Source organism: Lonchura striata, chromosome 5, assembly GCF_050655825.1.
Source record: "Lonchura striata isolate lonStrDom1 chromosome 5, ASM5065582v1, whole genome shotgun sequence".
Lineage (NCBI taxonomy): Eukaryota > Metazoa > Chordata > Aves > Passeriformes > Estrildidae > Lonchura > Lonchura striata.
This window is the reverse complement of record NC_140707.1, coordinates 57,075,384-57,088,823: the sequence shown is the minus strand read 5'-3', so window position 1 is coordinate 57,088,823 and position 13,440 is coordinate 57,075,384. Positions and strand designations below refer to the sequence as shown.

The following is a 13,440-nucleotide window of genomic DNA, read 5'->3' as shown; positions in this document are numbered from 1 at the left end:
TTTTCCAGTCAATGAAACTTCTATGAAAGATCAAAACAAGAAAACACCACAAATGAGGCTGTGGTACCCACTGCCAGGCACATCTAGCTTTGTCCCTCACCTGCAGGCATGCTGGAAAGGACAACTTGCAACTTCTTTTTGAGGGTCACTGGTGGTAATGCTGGGAGATTTGCTTCTCAACTTTCTTTAGCATTGCTCCACAGCGCTGGTCTCCACAGGGATATGGGAGAAATTTCACCCTGTGATACAATTTTTTTTTGTATTAAATGTTTGCAGGTTTTTCTCCTGGAGTTTAATAGTTTGAAGGCCAAAAGGGCTGTGCTGTGCTTTGAAGTGTGCGCTGCTCCTGGTTACAGTCATCAGTCGGATAGAGAGCAACACTAATTTACTGCTAGATAACAACTATGCCTAATCATCTATGAGACTGTAAGAGGTTTTCTTGCTGTCTACCTAATCAGCAGGTCTACAATTTATTGGGATACTTGTTCACTTTGGTTCAAAACCCAATTTATTACTATTAAAGAAATTACCAACTCTTTTAAATAAATATCCTTTGACTGCTACCCTAGGATAACGCACTGATTGGGATTCTTAGAAAACATAAAATCCACTAAATACTTGAGCCTTCATGCAAAGTTTCTATAGTCAACAACATCAATAATCTTTGGAATCCCAGTTCTTTACAAAATTCATCATGTAATTCATTACTTCACAATCTTGTATTTTGATTTTTAAAAATACCCAATATCATTAATATTTTGGAATTGCAATGCTGTTAGGAAAAAAATCCCCACACAACCTGGTACATTTGTCTTGCTGATTTTAAAGATCCCCCCACTCTACTTGAAAATAAAATATTTAGTTTCCTAAATGTCAGTCAGGAGAACCAGGGCATCAGCCTTCACTGCCTATGTTCACTTGACAGTTCTGTTTGTGTATCAGAAGAACATGCTGTGATTCTGCCACAGTCCCATGTCAGATTTCACTTAGCAAATTGAAAAAAAAAAAAAAACCTAAACAAGAAAACACCATAACTCAAACCAACCAAGCATCACCCCCCCACACCCCATGAACAAACAAACGAACCAAACCAAAAAAAACCCAAACTAAAACAACACTATGAAATAAAAAGAACTCAAACCCTAACAGGATTGCAGTGTTCCAGTTAGTCTCATAGCAGGGGATAAGCAAGCTGTATTAACTCTGGTATTTCTAAACCCCAAGACTGTGGTTTTAGTCTAGGATGTTGTCATCTGGGAACAAGAATCTACATTCACATCACACACGTGCTGCAATCCAGGGCCCAGGACACAGCCCCACCCTGCCCCGCGCTGCCCTGGCCAGGGCGCAGGGCCTGGCAGCCACAGTCCCCTGCCCAGCCCCACCCCATGTGCACCTAAGGCATCACTAAGGTACAGGGTCCTTTGTTAAAGTTTCTCATAATGTCTGTGCTTCTGAAGCTGTGCAAGTGTGACAAATGGTTGGGGATTAAGAATTTCCTGTATCAGTAACCCTCCCCACCCCTCACTCCAGCCCATCCCAGCAAACAAAACAAATGCCCCATACCTGGAGATGTTTCGATACCTGAATTATTAATAAAATAAGCATGATAATGAATAATCTATGTTAGGCATTTTCTTACCCTTTATTTTTTCATTATGATCAGAAGAGGAATATGATTAACAGCAGTTTAAACTTTAGCAGTACAATTGCAGTATTAAATATAAAACTACACTGCAAGTTGATGTGTTTTAAAAATGGTTATGTATACTCTAGCCTTAAATTTATGTATCAAATACAAGTAGCTCAGCTGTTTCTTGCCTTGACAATTAACATATCTAACAGGTTTCAACAAGCCAGACATCCATCTTTTCCATAAAAAAAAATAAGCAAGCACACCAACTCTTATTCATAGCAAGAGGGGTAAAGACTCAACACTTTCCTGAGTGTTGTGCAAATAATAACAGGTTCAAGAAAGTCAGTTAAATAAATTTAATGATAAACCTAAACCTAAGCTGGAGGACCTTTTGATTAACTTCATATTTCATATATTATTTGCATCAGTTGAGAGCAACATGAGTTACAGAACTTCCATGAAAACAAGCCACTTACAAGCAGGTGTTTAAGCTTGATCAGTTTATTAAAAGGATTATATGACACGGTTGCCTGCAATAGCAGGGGACTGGATCTGATGACCCAGGAAGTTCTTTCCAGTCCCATGTTTCTAAGCCATGCACCAAGTGTATCCAGCCCACACTTTCACATTTGGAAAAAGCCAAAGCCACACACACGCACTCACAGGAAAAAAAAAAATTAAAAAAATTTTTAAATACCTTGATGACACCATTTCATTTTTCTAGTTATTCACTATGCAGAAGGGAACAGAGCTTAAGTCCTGTACAGAGGATACATTTACTCGAGGTTGATGTGGTACTGAAGTCAGTTAATAATTAGATACCTCCAGGCAGATTCAGTTACAGGGCATACCAACACTGCACACTGCCAGACAATTTCTAATCAAGCCAAGAACCTCTTGCAGGATGAGGTCTCTGCTAGCAAGCACAGAGCACACTGAGTAAGCTAAAAGCAGCTGTTCTTAGGTGAACTACCCTACCAACCATGAGTGAATGACAGATAGATGGTAAGAAGCATTTACCTACTAGACAAGATCTCTGCACACTCAGGCAGAAGTAATTAGTTCAGAGCTGCAACCAATGTTCCTGCCTTGCCGGTCTCTTGAGTACATTCTCTTTAAAAGCTGGTCGACAGAATCAGTGCAGCCAGTCTCAAGCACTACTTTAGTAGTTTGCAGCTGCTATGCAAGACTCTACTTTCAAATGGTAAGTCAGACATTCCCATCATCGAGGCCAGTTTGCTAGGACAGCATTCACAGCCACGGTATTAAGCCTTTGCAACAAATAGATATCTAAACGATTGCCTACATTCAGCCCATCTAACTTTTAGGCACTTGGTTAAGGTGTCTGGGTCCCTTGTCACCCAGAACTCCCCCCACCCCCCAGGGGAAAAAAAATAAAAATCACTGAAGGCAGGTAGTCTCAATTGCCTTCTGGAGGTGGTTCTTGACCCCCTCCCACCACTGAGCAAACCAAGTTCTTAACACACGCACCTCAGTTAGACAGGATGAATGGAGACTTGTATTTCTTTCTAGAGATGGTATCAATACTCTCCAAAACCAAATGCAATCAAACAATTATGGTTTTCAACCCATTACATTTGGAAACAAAAACTTACAGTCAGTAATTATGCTGTAGTCCCTCCCTCCCAAGCATAAAAGCCTTCCACATGGAGGCTCTGCTTAAAAGAAAAAAAAAGAAAAAAGAGAAGAAGCATTCTTCTTTCAGACAAAGAAGAGTGCACACGGCTGCTTTGCCACTCATTCATGGGGAAGCTGAAGGATCAGAGAACACTTATTCAGAGAACTGGAATGACTAAGCACTGCTAGTGCATGCAAAGCAGAAGTAACAAGATCATTTTTAAATTAACCCTAGTCCTCTTCTCCACCCCACAAAATTCATGCAAGTGTTTGAGAAGTCAAGACATAATAGCCCCAGTTTCCAAAAAAGCTTAATTTGGTTTTTTAAAATACATATTGTAAAATGTCCTTCTGATTTCTGTGGGCAGATAAATGCATTTTTGGCATGTTTGAGAATCACAGATATCTATGAAGTCCATGCTGTTTAAATTCTCCCACTAGTTTTTATAACCTGTCAAAAAAACATAAGCAACCTATACATGTTTCCCCAGTATTGACATGCATGCTCAGAGCTCTCCACTGTAGTGAAATGAGGTGTTACTTCTGTGCTGATAGTTGACGAGTCAGCATTACACGACTTTGAGACCAACTAAATTAACATTGTCGTAATATGAAAGGCAAGCACAAGTTCATTTATTTATAGCAAAGGTCTTGGGTTACAGGAGGTCAGTTCTTGCCATCTTGAAAAGATAGGGGATAACTTATTGCATACATGTGCATTATAATTTAGCAGCAAGTCATTCATAGAAACACTTCCTTCCTACTGCTTTTTTGGTTTATTATCTCAATTATATATATATATTTTAACTTTACAAAGCATTTAACACCACCTTTAAGTTAATGGTCTTTTATTGGAAAAAAAAGACTAGCATTTACAACTTGGAATGGACATAAACTGTAATATCTTGAACAGCAATGTTGATAGTTGTGCTGAAGTCCACAGGCTACTCCGCCAGCTCCAAGTCATGGTACAGAAGGTTTTAAAAATATGAGAGTCCAAAGATGCTCCCTTGGTGAAGGTTTCTTTTAAAAATTTTGTGAACGGTAACAGCCTGACACCCGTTTCACTATAGTGCAATGCAGACAACGTTAAACCAGTATTTTAACACAGACATGCCATCCATAGTTAAGATCATCCTATTTTTGGAGCACACTGCTACGTACAGGAGAACCATTCAACCTTTAGGGCATTTTCTTTAAGTTTTGCATCCTTCAACCATTTTGCTGCATACCATCCTGAGGTATAAACCAATTTTAAAGTAAACCAGCTATGACAATTTATACTACAAATTGAACTAGAATCCACTGTTGAACAAGAAAGTGGATCCTTTAGGTTTTTTTTCCTTTTAATACACATGTCTGACTGTGCTCAATTGTCAAGCTGCATGCATGAAAAACTGGCCAGCCCAAACAGTGTAATAGTCATTAGCAAATGGAACTTTCGAGTTCACTAAGTGCTTCCTTTTTTTTTTTATTTTCAAGGTAGTACAATTATTTATATTGTAAAACTGATGTTTAACTTTATCTTTTAGGGACAGGACCACCAACCATTACATGCAGTTTGTGGACAGAAGGTAATTTGACATTCAGTTTTGCTATACAGAAACAGAATGAATAAATGAACATTTTTTTTTTTGCAAGAGGTAAGTAAAAGATTCAATTTGATTCTTCTAGAGGAAAAAAGGTGTAAAGGAGGTCTCTTCACTTTGCAGTCATCATCTGTACGAATTCTGAAAAGATAAAGAGTCACTGTGATTTACTGTCTCCAGTGTACTTCAAATCAAAAGTGTCTAAAACACAGCTGGCATTAAAAAAAGCACCTTTCACTGCATCTAAGGTTTTGTCCACAGAAGCGGACAAGCAAACTAGTGTCTCAAGTATTAAAAATTAATGCCCTATGCAACAGCCTTTCCTCTGTCTGAATAATGGTTTTGAGTCAAGACAAGCATCTTTTTACCTTCATAGTTGACTTGCCCATCCCCATCAATGTCTGCTTCTCTGATCATTTCATCTACTTCTTCATCTGTTAGCTTTTCTCCTAAGTTTGTCATAACATGGCGTAGTTCTGCTGCACTGATGTAGCCGTTGCCATCCTAGGAGAAAAGAGTTGCACAAGACCATGAACAACAATCCCGACATTGACTAACGTGGAAACTACACCTAGGTTTCCAGCAACTTCTTCTTAAGCAGCCTTACAGCACCTGGGACAGATGTACAAATCTGGCACACTGTACAAATTGAAGTATGTATTAGTTCCCCTGCCTTCTGAGGCATGCATGACACCATATCCTTCCATACAATCATTGTGCTGTAATAACAACTGCATGCCTGACTTGTAGTTGTGATAAGGTATTTTTAATGTTTTTAAAGAGCTTTCAAAAATAAACAGAAAAAAAACAAAAAAAGTTTTTGTTTAGTCTCTGCTGCCTAAGCAAGGTCAAAAAGAGACCCGCTTCCCCACCAGCAAGAATGAAGTCAGCTTTCTCTTCTGTGATAACACTGCCTCTAAAACCAGATGGCAGCTATGTTAGGCTTCTTGGATAAGGTGATAAAGAACAAATCAAACAAGCATTTAAATTGTACTCATAAGGAGTTTTGAGAAGTTTTATGGCAAAATTAAAAAGAGAAGAGAAATAGATACTTCTAAGCCAGTGTCCCCATTTGCAACATCAAACCTAAAGTTCACTCTGAACCACTTCAGAAATTCCATACGCTGGAAGAATACACTATCTAGTAGATAACCTACCTCAGTGGCTTTAAACACTAATCTTGTCTGCAGAAATACCCCCACATTTTCAGCAAAGTACTAGAGACAGACACTTTTTTCTACAAAAAGTAGTAGCGAAGTCTTCTTCCACACATATATGTGCAAGATTTTTACATCTGCACCAGCCACTACTCCACACAATTCTCGTAAAACATCTGTCATGCTCAAACAACCTGAAGAGGGGAACTCCTGTTCTAGAAAACAGACATATGCCCAGGTATTCTTAAACAAGGTCAAGGGAGCTGAGCTCTTAAGTTTTCATAAAAGCAACCTCAAACTTCACATTTTGAGAAGAGAACATGCAATACTTTGTGTCCCTCCAAATACCGATGACATAATCCTAACTTCAAAAGCTTCCATAGGGTAGTACAAAACCATGTGCATCCATGCAAATGTTTCTCCTTTCCCCCTAAAGTCAAAAGGTAGAGAAAAATCCCCCTTCTCTACCCACACGTCTCAACCCCCCCCACTCTCCACCCCACACCAAGCATTAAGTCCCACTAATCTCTGTTTCTAAGGAAAGGCCAGAAAGTTTTCCTCATGGATGAGCCTAAAGCTTAGACCTCACTGTATAAAGCAAGTAGAACCAGGCTGAAACAGTCCTGCTTCTATATTCAGAACAATCTGTTATGTTTCCAACTCCTCTTTCTCCTCCTAGACAAGAAGAGAGAAAACACTAAGGAAAATACAGACATCATTACTGCTTTTGAAGAGTAGCTGTACTTTTAGTAATACCTTGTCAAAGACTCGGAATGCCTCACGGATTTCTTCCTCGCTGTCTGTGTCCTTCATTTTTCTGGCCATCATGGTTAAAAATTCAGGGAAGTCGATAGTGCCATTGCCTTAATAAAAAGAAACTTCAAATAATTAAACTTCCAAGCTTTTCTTCACTAACAAAAAACCAAAAATCTGACATTTGACTTAGCCAGGGACAAGATTTCCAGATGCTCTGTTAACTGTCCTTATAGACTAATAGGTTCTTTCTAAATTGCTACCACTGTCTTTTTGCTATTATAACATGCAGCAGCCAGAGCAGCCACTCTGTTCCAGCACAAAATCAACTGCTGCCTTCTTTCAAGGACAAGCCACACCATTTGCCACCAAAGCTACAAGTAAAATGTCAGTCTGATGCTTCAAGGTTAACCAATAAATAGACTTATTTTTATTTCAAATAACTCCCACAAAAATCAACCTTTTAATTTCTTTATAATCTGTCAATTGTTGTGTCTTCCAGGAAGAACTCCTATTAAGCTGTCATTACAATCCAAGGCTATCTAATATTTGGGAACATCACACATCACTGAACTGTAAATACTTTCTTCTTTCTAAAAAATCAACTACCTTATCAACCAAAGTTACACACAACAAAAGCAACAAACCATTCTAAGGGGCAACAAGAACCTGCAAATTCCAGTGACACGAGAAAAGCTGACATTATTTGTTATTACTGATAAGCTTAGCTGTAGGTGTTCTTACAGGTATTTTACTGCAAAACTGAAAATCCTTGTTGACATCCAGGCCTCACCCCTAAGATTAAGCTTTTCATTCAAAGCAAAGATTTATATTTCAGGCTGCTCAAAGCTGAGGAAAAAGCCGTATGGTATAGAAGTTAGATTTGTATAGTCAGGACTCGGCTCTATATGCCAAGGCACATTAAGTAGTTCACAAAACCATATTGAACAGTTTAGTGTGCAAGTAAGATCTACCCACTGATTTAAAGAAGCATACAAATTCATTGTGCAACAAATGAAGTTTAAGAAAATCCTTGTATCCTAGGGATTCCAGCCTGAGACATACAAAGGTATTTATCATCATGGCCAGCTTTACGTATTGGTAAAATATGAACACAAGTCCCACATTCAGTTTTGAAAACAACCTCAATGAACATGCAAAAGAATAGCAATGCATTCTGCTGTAAACCAGATTTAAACAATTGGGCAGGCATACTCATCTGAAGTCCTCAGTCCCATTCTGTTTTAAATCCACCAGAGCAGCATTTTGGTCTGCAGCCTAAAGAAGCTACTATACACATACTCTACATACCACTGCAGACATTGAAGCTTTTCAGTTTCTGCAAAGACTTAGCAGTTCAAGTCAACTTACTTTTTTTAAGAAAGTAGCTTATTTAATATGGCCTGAAAATGCAATAATTTATATGCTTGCCAATATACTTTCACTCTTCTTTACAAAATGGTTAGAGAAAATATCACAACCAACATACAAGACTAAAGGCTTGACATCCCTGAGCAGGGGAAATATTATTCCTTTATAAAACTGTTAGCCTATGTGGAGTTCAGAAACACAGCATGTGTTTCAATATGGGCTTTCTGGTGTTCATTTAAAATAATTCTGTTAGCCTTGCTATGGGAAGGGTTTTCTGCCTTTACCTCCAATAGACCCTCTCTAGCTATTAGGGATTTACTACATTAGATAGACTACATACTCTTCCTGTTGTGCTAAACTTCCATTGAAAACACTATTCCACTTCTAACACATTTTTTGCCTTAGTCAAAACCACAGACATTGGTAAAGCTATTAAAACCAGCATGGGCTGAAAACCAGAAAAGCTGGATGGAAAGACAGGTTAATGGTAGGTCAGGGCAAGTCACCTATCAATAGGAAGCCTGTGACCCATAAAATATTAAAGACAAATAGCATAACTTTGTCTCTGCCCATTGCCTGTTTTCAGTCTCATGAATACTGCTAGCAGCTTTGACATTCTTCTGAGTTTAGAGTCTATCTGGCACTTTGAAACTGCTATAAGAGCTCTATGTCATAGTCTTGTCAATGCAGTTTAAGCCCAGGTGTGGAGGTCATACACATTAAAGATGATCAGAGCACCTTCCCAACACTTACCATCAGCATCTACCTCGTTGATCATATCCTGTAATTCTGCTTCTGTTGGATTTTGACCCAGTGACCTCATGACAGTTCCCAGTTCTTTTGTTGTGATAGTACCATCACCATCTTTGTCAAATAGGGAAAAGGCTTCCTTGAATTCTAGAGACAGAAACAGTCCCAGTGTTTAGAGATATCACCAGCATGATAAAACCACAGACTAAAAATGCACTCTACTGACAAAGCCTGGCACAATTCTAAGAAACATTTTTTCTCTTTATCTAACTGTCCTTGTATTGAGAGAACACTCTCAAACAGAAATAAAAAATTACTTACAATACCAACACAATATTCATAGTAAATTCAAACTTATTTCATGTAGCTATTTATCTGCATTAATAACTCTGTAATTCATTTCCATGCATCTGCATCTTGCCTGAGGCACAGTTGCTCCACAAACAACAGCTGTCTGAAATAAGGGAAAGGAGCCACAGGATTCTCTTAACAATTAATAGACTTAAAGGAACAAAGGCATGGCCATTTACCACTTATTTTTAAGTAAGCAGACAATAAGAATTGGTGTTGGCCACAAATCGGTGTCTGGTCTCCAGAAGGTCAAATAATGCTTCTCCTGACCAGCCTGAATTACAGGCAGTTTGTTAAAAGATTTATTTAAAAGACACTGACTTATAAAATGTGCAATAAACCAATGTGAGGTTTATTTGTTGCTGTTTCATTTGTAGTTGATCTTCACTCTATTAAAGAGTACCTAGGTCTCCTTTGACTCTAAGTAGTTAATTTGAGTCTAGTAATTATTTCTGTTTGCCAGAAATCTAGGAGAACTTAGCTCAAGTCTGAACAGCTAAAAAAATATCATTATCTGTAGTCAAGAAGTCTAAATTAAGAGGCAATGAACCAGTAATCTTCCAGAATATTTTTAGTTTGGGATTTTTTAAGTGACTGTTTTTCAAAAGTGGCAGTACAGATTTAAAATTGTCAAAGATGTTTTTTTTCCACTAGGCTTGAGATAATATATTTTCTTTTAGTCACAAGAGCTAGCAAAAAAAAAAAAAAATTGTCATCAACACACTTACCAGCAATCTGTTCTTCAGTCAGCTGATCAGCCTACACGAAGAATAGAACATTTTAGAATATTGTTTACTGCCAGCTCTGTCAAGCCATGAGGCACTTCTTTTAATTTCAGAAGTGATTTATCATTACGTTTATGAAGTCACTTTCAAACCCTGAAATTCTGTCTCTACAAGGAGACTGCACTCACCTACACCATGCAGCCGTTTCCAAAAACATATGCTAACTCAGTTTGAAACTGCGTATAAAGAACCAAACACAATTCTGCAACTTGATGAATCAGATTTGGTCCAGTGAAGGACACAGGGCAGGCTCTTTGCAATTGGTCCGAGAGGCACAAAATGCCCAAAGCCATGTGTCGGGGTTTCACAGCACATGGCATTCCCAGCAGAGCATTGCGGGGGCACCGCACACGCGTGGGCTAAAACTGCACCCACTGCTCCAGCCCTGCCCAGCTCACCGCAGCAGGCTCCAGCCCTCTGCCAGCCCCACAGGAGGGGCTCTGCTGCAAATTACATCCGATTAATTACATCACAGTGTTACAGAGATTTTTTGCCACCCCTGACAAAGAAAATTAGTTTTCACGCATCATATTTTTCCATTCAGTCAAGCAGTTTAAGGTGCCTCATCCTGACATGCAGGTTGTTTTATATAAAATTTTAAGTGGCAGGATTTAAAATGCCTGCTTATGACCTTCTGTACATCAAGGGGCACTTCTGCATACAAAGCTCTGCAATTCAGTGGGCAATCGAAAGGGCTTTCTAGAGCTTGGCTGTGATAGTCACATCCTTCCAGAAGCCTCTCCCTATATATGGATAGAGCATCACAAAAAGCTCCAATTTGGACTCAAAGGTGCTAACTAGTCCTTTATGGAAAAATATGCCTTTTTCTAGTAAAGTAAAAAAAAAGGAATTTTACGTGCCTAATTACAGATAATACGAATGCAAGGTACTAACGTGTTTTAAACACATTTTACTGCACTATTTTTACAAACAGAACAGAGAATTTTGTAGGTCAGAGAAGGTAGGCAAACCCTTCTTGTCCTAAAATATTAAGTTTTAAAACCATCTAACTGCAACAAAGAGCAACAAATACAATGGAGAATCAATCAGCTATGCAATGTTAAGCTCTTGCATGAAAAAGGATAGGGTTAAAAATAATCTCTATATGTTAAGGAAAATACACAGATCTCACCGGTGGGGGGTTTCTTTTAAGGTCTGTACGTAATGATTAAATAATTCCCCACATGCAGTGTGTTGGAGGATGGAGAAAAGGGTATACATGCTAACAGCTAAAGACAGTCTCCTTTAATAACTGCAAAAAGCTTGTGCTCAAAATCCGGCTCGACTTCCTGCACTCTTAGCGATTTTCCAGAAAATGCGAGGTTTCACTTAAAGATTATCTAAGGAATTTACATAACAGACTCACTGCCCTGCAGAACAGGAAACAGAGCCACACCTTGGCAAAAAACCTCCAGCCCACAGCACCAGTTCATTGCCCCATTAATCGGAGCTCGCTAAACGTTTCTAAAAATCATATTTCAAATTAAAAAAAAAAACAAAAAAAAAACCAAAAAAAAAACAAAACAAAACCCCAGAACCTTCGCACACCCAGCGATGCCCGAGGACACAACCCAACCCTACACTGCCAAGGGGTTCACCTTCCCGAGCAACAGGCACAGCCACTAGCTATCCCCACAGCTACAGGACAAAGGTACCCAGCCAGGGCTGGAGCAATCGCTCCCACCCAGCCAAGTCATCAAATCCTGTCCTGGTGATGTCAGCCTTCTACGGGAAGGGGAGATGGAGAGACTCGAGGAACACCCACGTTGCCAAAAAGTGATTACAGGTCAATCTGCAACTGTTTCTCCGCTCTCGTAGGAAGCGAAAAACCGCCGGGAAAATCCCAGCCCTTCCTCTTGCTCTCTTTTGCGAGCACTCCGCAGATGATGCGATGCGTTCCGGCGGGCATCGCCCGGCCGGCGGGGCGGGAGGCTCGCAGTCCGCCGGCGCAACAGGCGCCCTTTCCGGCCAGCAGCCACCCACTGCTGCAGTGCGTCCCCGTTTCCCCTCCCTCCCTCTCCAGCCGGCAGCCACACCACGTCCTCATCACCCAGCCGCGAGGGCTCCCGGGCTCCGCGGCCAGCTTTCCCTCCCCATCGCCTTTCTTCCAGCGGGCAGCCGGGGCAGGAGCTCTTCCCCCGCAGACCCTGGGGAGAAGGGAGGCTGCGCCCCTCCCGCCCCGAGCCCCCCGTGCGGGAGCTGGGCCGCTTCCAACCGAGCAACTCGCACAACGCCCCGGTCCCCGCGGCCGGCGGGTGCGCGGGGGCCGGGAGGAAGAGGAGGAGACATGATGTAATGCAGACAGCGATGGGCTTCGCCGCCGCGGCTGCGTTTTTTGGGGGGGGACTGGGGAGGACGGCGGGGGCGCAGTAGCTGCAGAGCGGTGCCCTCCCCCGGCCGCCCCCCCGCTCCCTGCGCAGTGCAGCTGGTGCCGGAGCCGAGCGGGATCCTCGCCCGCAAACCCGCGCCCCGCCCCGCAGCGCGCCCTAGCCGGTGCTGGGGCCGTAGCCCCGGGGAGACGCGCCCAGCCCTTTCCGCAGGGGAGGGAAGGCGAGGCGGGGCGGGAGGGCGCGGGTCCGGGGCGCCCACACGGCAGGCCCAGGGAAGGGGGAAGGAAGCGGCGGAAGAGGAAGGGCCGCAGCTCCGCAGCGATCCCGCGCAAGGCGGCGGGGGGTAGGGAGAGGAAGAGTCCGCAGCCACCGACCCGCTCACCCCGCGGAGCCCCGGGCGGGAAGGGCCCCCGCGAGGCTGCCCCCACCCCCGCTTCTCCCCGGGAATAGCCCGGCTCCACCAACCCGGCCGTCCCCAGCCCCGCAGCGAGCGCACTGCGCACCAGCCCCCGCGCCAGCCCGGGCACCCCGCGCCGCGCCCGGCGGGTCGAGCGAGCGAACGAGCCCCCTACCATGGCGCGGCGGCGGCGGGCCCGGCGGCGGCTGCACGAACTGCGCGACCACAAGCGGCGGCGGCTGCTGCCTCCTCCCGGCGCGGCTCACAGAGTGCTGGGGCTGTGAGCCTGCGCCGCCCGCTATATACGTGGGGATGTATCCCTCCGCCGGAGCGGGGCCCTTTTCCCTCCTCCCCGGCGCGGTATGTGCGAGGTGACTGCGGCGGGCGGCCCTGCCCCCTCGGCGGCCGGCCCCTCCCCCGGCGGGGCCGCGCCCGCAGCCCCGCGCCCGCAGCCCCGAGGGCCGGGGGCAGCCGGGAGCCGCCGGTGCCTCTTCTCTGCCAAGCGCCGGGGCCGGCGCAGCCCGCGGGGAGCCGCCGCTCCCAGGCTGGAACCCTGGAGTGAGGGCATGTCGGCCGAGCTGGTGCTTTTTTTATTTTCTAGACAGCATCCTCGCCGGAGGGTTGGGCCTGCGCTCCTCCGGGGAGCCCGGAGCGGCACCTGCGAGAGGATGACGGCGCGGGGA

At 43.3% G+C, this 13,440-nt stretch overlaps 1 protein-coding gene across 1 annotated transcript; it reads right to left on the bottom strand.

The window, feature by feature from the left end:
- Positions 1-1,622: 1,622 nt before the first annotated feature.
- CALM1 (calmodulin 1) lies at positions 1,623-13,031 on the bottom strand. Its single transcript, XM_021531930.3, has 6 exons — positions 12,933-13,031; positions 9,974-10,004; positions 8,898-9,041; positions 6,777-6,883; positions 5,232-5,367; positions 1,623-5,004 (listed from the first exon to the last, which is right to left on the bottom strand). The coding sequence occupies exons 1-6, from the start codon at positions 12,933-12,935 to the stop codon at positions 4,976-4,978; spliced, it is 450 nt and encodes a 149-aa protein (XP_021387605.1). The 5' UTR covers positions 12,936-13,031; the 3' UTR covers positions 1,623-4,975.
- Positions 13,032-13,440: the final 409 nt, after the last annotated feature.